Source organism: Cannabis sativa, chromosome 2 (assembly GCF_029168945.1).
Source record: "Cannabis sativa cultivar Pink pepper isolate KNU-18-1 chromosome 2, ASM2916894v1, whole genome shotgun sequence".
Taxonomy (NCBI): domain Eukaryota; kingdom Viridiplantae; phylum Streptophyta; class Magnoliopsida; order Rosales; family Cannabaceae; genus Cannabis; species Cannabis sativa.
This window is the reverse complement of record NC_083602.1, coordinates 22,839,235-22,846,499: the sequence shown is the minus strand read 5'-3', so window position 1 is coordinate 22,846,499 and position 7,265 is coordinate 22,839,235. Positions and strand designations below refer to the sequence as shown.

Genomic DNA, 7,265 nt, shown 5'->3' with positions numbered 1-7,265 from the left:
CCCCCTGTGTGCACAATCAGCAATCTCTTGGGCAAGGACAGTCCCGACGTCAACATCCCAGCCCATTCTAAGGCAATAGAGCATCCAGGCGCGGTCTCTGCTGACGGTCGAATCATGTGAAGTGGGGCAGAGGGCAGTTTGCACGAATGTATACCAACATTTCAACTCGTGCTCCAAATCAGTGCGCCGAAATCGAAGATTGCCATAATTATCGAAACCCCATTCAGACCCTGGCTTGGCGAGCACCGGCATCATGTCACCCACAGTCTCGTCGCTCACCTGCCCTTTTTGCGCGGAGTATTGGCACTCGACAGAGTTTAACCCAAACAGGTCGTTGATTGCTGCAGCAGAAAATGAGACTGGGACTTCACGCACCACCACTACAGCGGGCCATTCTTGGGATAGGAAGTTGGCGTAAAATTCCTTGACAACTTCCATGACCGCCTGCTCTCTTTGTTGGACAAAAAGTCCCCAATCTCGCTTATGAATCGTTGCACTGACCCATTCGGGCAACTCATCAATATCCTCAATATCGGCTACTAATCCACGCTCCATATAAAATTCCCGATTGTCCACCTTCTCGTGATACTTTGTCTCAGCTGCCGGGCAATGAAACTTAGGAATTTCATGCAGTGATTTCTTTTTATTCTTGTTGGCGGTCTTCTTAACTTTGGGCATTTTCTTTTCTTTTCACTTGCACACTACCCCAACACAATGAATTTCTTCTTTGCTTCCTTACTCACTGCTGCCCCTCAACACAATAAGATCTCTTACAATGTACTTCACTGTCTCCAACCCACTCTTGTTCAAAAACTACTACTTTTGCCAACCCACACCACACCAAGTAACTTTTGACACCTTACACACAATCCATGTAGTACTTGGCCATGATACTTCCCCTGTGGAACTCTTCCAATGTCTAATTTATCCAACACCACAAATCAGTTCAAACTTGCACTATTTCTAACATTACCACTGCCAATTCACACCATTTCACTAATTATCACCATAATAAAAAAAACACTGCAGAGAACAATTTTGAAATTCAAATGCACACCAACAATGTCCAAGTGACAACCCCAATTCCAAACGATCAATGTAACCCAATCAACTCCTTTATACCAAAGAAATCATTTTCCACGCATCACTCTGTTCACAATCAATACTTTTCTCAAATTCACCAATCTTTCTCAACCCAATAGTCTTCAACAATTCCACCAAATTCCAATTCAAATCATCCAAATCAAAATTATCACACTACTGCTACCACACTTAAATCACAATGACAATCTCAAGCACCATTTAATAGAACACTAGCAGTTCAACTACAGCCACCAATTATGCACTTTAATCCAAAATAATTTTCAAAAGAAATCACCAAATCAGAACTTAGCTTAGATTGGCTGAGAAACTTGGCTTGACAGAGGGCTCTCGGTTGCTGTGTTGCTGGTGAGGCCGTGATGTTGTTGGGTTGTTGACTCTGGTGGTGCGGGTTAGGTCGACTGGCGAGCTGCTGGTGCGAGTGGTCAGGCGGCTGGGTCGAGCTTGGCGTGAACATAGATGGTTCGAATGGTGAGTGCTTGGGTGACTTCGGGGGTGCTACTGCTGTTGAATGAAGTGGCTGAGTTGAGTCGAATGGTGACTCCGTTTCGTGGTTGGGTGGAAACTCAGTCAAGTGGGTGAAGTGGTGAGCTGATGTTGTAGGTAGTCACGGTGGAGGTTAGGGGTTTGGAGGCTGGATTCGTGGTTGAATGGATGGAGGGAACAGCTGGGTTGTGGTGGTGGCTTCGGGTGGTACAGGGATGAGAAATGAAGATGATTATATGGTAGGGTTGGATGAAGGAAGTTTCGGCTGGTTCTTGGCTGGAGGGTTGTTCAAGAGAAATGAAGAAGATGATGTTGAATGTGGTAGGGTTGAGGATGGGCTGACCAAAGAATTGGGCTGGTCAAACTAGCTGGGGCCCAGTTGACCAAAGAATTTGGCCCAAAACTGATTTAAATAATGTGAAGTGGGGTCTTTGTATCTCCAAAAATTACTTGGGCTCACTCAATTCAACACTAAAGTACAACCTCAAATAATTTGTCTGAACAATAATAGACCTATCCAATGATTGAATCATGAACAACATGACAATCACATGTTTTTTTTTTTTCTGACAGACCATTCACTTTATTTTTTCAAACCCCAGTTCATTTGATCAGCCTAATACCAAAACACTTCTTGCTAAGCTGTTGCTATAGCAACTGAACAGCAACCTGACACCCCAAACTTAGTGCTTTTGCCCAAATCAAAATTTCTTCATTCCACAGCCTTTTTCACTTGATTCTCTGCACAAAGAAAAGAAAATTTTCAATTTCACCATGACAATTATTTAAACTAATTATAATATATAAAGATATAATTTCTTTTTTTTTTTTATTTCTTCTTTTTTTTTTATATATTTTTTTCTTTTGCTTTTCTTTTTCTTTTTTTTTTCTTCAAGGGGTGCCTTTCACTGAGAAATTTTTTTTTCTTTTTTTCATTCTTTTTCAATTTTTTTTTTCTTTTTCTTGTTGTTTTTTTTTTCTTTAGGCACCCCAAATTACAATGATCAAGCATCTTTTAAAGAAATCGAGGTCTTCTCTCGATTGACCTCGCCTCTCCAATAGTGTTTCAGCCGCTGCCCGTTCACTTTAAATTCCCTCCCGGATTGTTGATCTTTCACTGTAATCGCACCAAAAGGAGTCACTTCTTGCACAGTAAACGGGCCAGACCAACGGGACTTTAATTTTCCAGGAAAGAGTTTGAGCCTTGAATTAAAGAGTAACACTTCTTGTCCTTTTGCAAAAACTCTTTCCTTGATTCTATCATCATGCCATCTCTTTGTCTTCTCCTTATACAATTTAGCATTCTCATATGAAAACAAACGTAATTCATCCAACTCGTTCAGCTGTAACTTTCTTGCTTCTCCAGCTGCTGAAATATCCATATTGAGATTTTTTAGTGCCCAAAACGCCTTGTGTTCTAACTCTACGGGAAGATGGCATGCTTTCCCATAAACTAGGCGATATGGAGACATGCCTAGAGGAGTTTTATATGCTGTCCTATACGCCCAAAGTGCATCATCGAGGCGTTGGGACCAATCTTTTCTGTTGGGATTTACAACCTTCTCCAATATGCCTTTAATTTCCCGATTAGATATTTCAGCTTGCCCGTTAGTCTGTGGGTGATAGGCAGTAGCAATTTTGTGTTTTACACTATATTTTGCCAAGAGGGCAGCCAACACTTTGTTCACAAAGTGTGTTCCCTCATCACTTATCAAAGCTCTAGGAGTCCCAAACCTTGTAAAAACATGTTTATGAAGGAACTTCATAACCACTCAAGCATCATTCTTGGGACTAGCAATTGCCTCCACCCACTTTGACACATAATCCACCGCCACTAGAATGTAGAGATTCCCAAAGGATTGTGGGAAAGGTCCCATAAAGTCGATACCCCACACGTCAAACAACTCCACCTCCAAAATACAATTAAGAGGCATTTCATTCCTGGCGGAGATATTTCCAACTCGCTGGCTGCGATCACATTGTTGAACAAAAGCATGAGCATCTTTAAAAATAGAAGGCCAATAATACCCGGATTGAAAAACCTTGGCCGCCGTGCGTTGTCCACCAAAATGGCCACCATAAGGAGCTGAATGACAATGCTCCAAGATGCTTCTAACTTCACCCATTGGCACACATCTCCGCATAATACGATCGGGGCACTGCTTGTACAAGTATGGCTCATCCCAAAAATAAAACTTGCTATCATGAAGGAACTTTTTGAGCTGCTGCTTGGTAAAATCAGGTGGATAGGCACCTCCAACTAAGTAATTGACAATGTCTGCATACCATGGTACCCGTGTTTGCTCTACCACTAGCAGTTGCTCATCTGGGAATGAGTCTTGAATTTGTAATTCTCCCTCTAAGTGGCTGCTGTGATTGTTAGTTTCCAACCTAGAGAGATGATCCGCCACTTTGTTTTCTGTCCCTTTTCTGTCTCGAATTTCCAAGTCAAACTCTTGTAGCAACAAAACCCAACGAATGAGCCTCGGTTTAGAATCTTTCTTGGTTATCAAATACTTGATTGCCGAATGGTCAGTATACACAACCACCTTGGTTCCCACAAGATACGATCTGAATTTCTCAAAGGCAAAAACCACCGCTAGCAACTCTTTCTCAGTAGTGGTGTAGTTAATTTGGGCATCAACAAGAGTTTTGCTTGCATAATAAATGGAATGAAAGATCTTATTCTTCCGCTGCCCAAGAACAGCCCCAACGGCAAAATCACTTGCATCACACATGAGTTCAAAGGGCAATGACCAATCGGGTGCTACAATCACGGGGGCCGTAACAAGAGCTGTCTTCAACTTCAAAAATGCTTCATTACATTCAGCGGTAAACTCAAATGGTCTATTTTGTTCTAGCAAGTTACACAAGGGTTTGGACACCTTAGAAAAGTCTTTAATGAAGCGCCTATAGAAACCCGCGTGTCCAAGGAAGCTTCTTATGCCTTTCACCGTGGTAGGGGCTGGTAACTTCTCAATCACTTCTAGCTTTGCCTTGTCAACTTCTATCCCCTTGCTAGACACCTTGTGACCCAACACAATACCCTCTTGAACCATGAAGTGGCATTTCTTCCAATTAAGCACCAAGTTGGTTTCTTCACATCTTGCTAACACTCTTTCCAAATTCTCCAAACACACCCCAAATGAATCCCCGTAGATAGAGAAGTCATCCATGAATATCTCCAAAATACTTTCAGCCATATCCGAGAAAATAGCCATCATACACCTTTGGAAAGTTGCGGGAGCATTGCACAATCCAAATGGCATCCTCCTAAAGGCAAAGGTACCATATGGACAAGTGAAGGTGGTTTTCTCTTGATCTTCCGGTGCTATAGAAATCTGATTGTAACCCGAATATCCGTCAAGAAAGCAATAAAACTCTTTTCTCGCCAAACGATCCAACATTTGGTCAATAAATGGCAGCGGGAAATGATCCTTCCGAGTAGCATTGTTTAACTTCCGGTAGTCCATACACACCCTCCAACCGGTCACGGTTCGAGTAGGAATCAACTCATTGTTTGCATTAGCCACCACCGTGACTCCTCCTTTCTTGGGCACACATTGAACAGGACTAACCCATGAGCTATCCGAAATTGGGTACACAATACCATAATCTAGCCACTTGATCACTTCTTTTCGCACCACTTCTTTCATGACGGGATTCAATCTTCGCTGATGCTCAACAGAATTGCTACAACCAGCTTCTAAAAGTATCTTGTGCGTGCAAATCGTGGGACTAATACCCCTTATGTTCGCCATAGTCCACCCGATTGCTTTTTTATGCTTTTTCAACACCTCTAGCAAGGCACCTTCATCTTCAACTACCAAGTTTGATGCTATAATAACTGGTAGCGTGTCATTCTCCCCCAAATAGGCATACTTCAGATGGCTTGGCAAGGGTTTCAACTCCAACTTCGGTGGAATCTTACTTTTCAACATGGCGCTGCATCCTTCGGTAAGAGCTACAGTTTCAAACTCCCCCAACCTCCTTTTCTTCGTCAAAATGTCTTTTAAGAACTTGACATAGTTCGGCATTTGCTCCAATGCTTCCACCAAGGGAATATTGATATGGAGCTGCTTCAACACATCTAAAAACTTCTTGAATTGCCCATCTTGCTGCTGTTTCCGAAATCTTTGAGGAAATGGAAGGGGTGGTTTAGTACATACTGGTGCGGATTGCTGACTGTCAGATTGCTGACCCGATGCTGTATCAACTGGTCTGGTATCAGCAATTTCCTGGGCAGTTTTTTTACTCAATTTTTCGTCGTTTTGGATTGAAGTGGGCTCCCCACTACCCTTTATTTCCTCCTCGGAATTTTTCAGATGCTTGCCACTCCTCAAGTGAATGGATTTGCATTGCTCCTTCCCATCCCTCCTTGGATTCTCCGTGTCACTAGGCAAAGAACCTTGCGGCCTAGCTTTTAATTCATTGGCCAAATGTCCAAGTTGCAACTCTAAGTTTCGAAGAGAGGCAGCTTGACTTTGTATCACCGCATCATTTTTGGCCATATAATCCTGCATTAAACTCTCCAAAGAACTTGGTTGGGCATTTTGAGCATGTTGTGAATGTCGGGGTTGTTGTGAAAAACCCGGTGGATATGCTTGTCTTCCTTGGGCTGGTGCGGTACTTGAGCTTGCTCCTTGACCTCCCCAAGACAAATTAGGATGATTCTTCCAAGATTGATTGTAAGAGTTTGAGAATGCCCCATTGTTTCTGTTAAAATTCTGATTTCCCATGTAACAAACAGACTCCGGATTAGATGGACACTTCTCAAACACATGCCCTTCTCCACAAAACACACATGAGACATCATCACTTTGAATGGCAGCAGCTGGTTGAATATTTTTAGCGTTCCCAATACTCAAATTCTTCAAAACATTCGTCATGGAAGCCATTTGAGCTGTCAAAGCCGTTATTGCATCTACCTCAAGGACTCCTGCCACTTTTCTACTTGTTGGAGCTCTTGTGTTGGACCATTGGTAGTTGTTACTTGCAATGGTCTCCAAAATCTCAAATGCCTCATTGTAAGACTTCGACAAAATAGCACCATTGGCCGATGCATCTAACACCATTCGAGAAGCTGCATTTAAGCCATTATAAAAAGTCTCCATCTGAATACAATGTGGTATGCCATGATGTGGACACTTTCGCAAAAGTTCCTTAAACCTCTCCCACGCATCACTTGTGGACTCATCTTCAAGTTGCTGAAAAGACATGATCTCACTTCTGAATTTTGCATTTCTAGTAGGAGGAAAGTATTTCCTCAGGAACTTCTCAGCAAGGTCATTCCAATTGGTCGCAGAATCAGGAGGCAAAGTGTTGAGCCATGATCTAGCTCTGTCCCGTAGTGAGAATGGGAATAGCTTCAACCTTAACACCTCTTCACTTACTCCTTGGATCTTGAAAGAATCACTCACCTCCAAGAATGAACGGAGATGGAGGTGAGGATCTTCAGTTGGCAACCCGCTGAATTGCCCCACGGTTTGGAGCATTTGAAACATCACTGGCTTGAGCTCAAAGTGCGGTGCTTGTATTTCAGGCCTCACAATGCCTGGATTGAGCTCATTAAACATGGGGGCTGCATACTCCCTTATAGCCCTTGCTCGATCATCTGCCAATATGATGGGATTAACAATTTGTGGAGCAACCCCATCATCATCAAAATTTTCAGCCAT

At 42.7% G+C, this 7,265-nt stretch overlaps 1 protein-coding gene and 1 non-coding gene across 2 annotated transcripts; one reads left to right on the top strand and one right to left on the bottom strand.

Moving 5' to 3' along the window:
* Positions 1-3,359: 3,359 nt before the first annotated feature.
* Positions 3,360-7,265, bottom strand: LOC133034202 (uncharacterized). Its single transcript, XM_061109243.1, has 2 exons — positions 7,022-7,265; positions 3,360-6,670 (listed from the first exon to the last, which is right to left on the bottom strand). Exons 1-2 carry the CDS (start codon positions 7,263-7,265, stop codon positions 3,360-3,362), a joined length of 3,555 nt encoding a protein of 1,184 aa, XP_060965226.1.
* Positions 6,718-6,824, top strand: LOC115715499 (small nucleolar RNA R71). The gene has a single exon (XR_004011368.1). It is a non-coding gene; the product is annotated as a small nucleolar RNA R71 (small nucleolar RNA).

Bases quoted from the DNA above. Each gene is read 5' to 3' on its own strand.
- LOC133034202 (XM_061109243.1), bottom strand. From the start codon at position 7,265: ATGGCTGAAAATTTTGATGATGATGGGGTTGCTCCACAAATTGTTAAT. The intron at 6,671-7,021 runs GTTCATTCTTGG...GCTTAAATGCAG, and splicing joins AGATCCTCACCTCCATCTCC to CTTCTCGAATGGTGTTAGAT.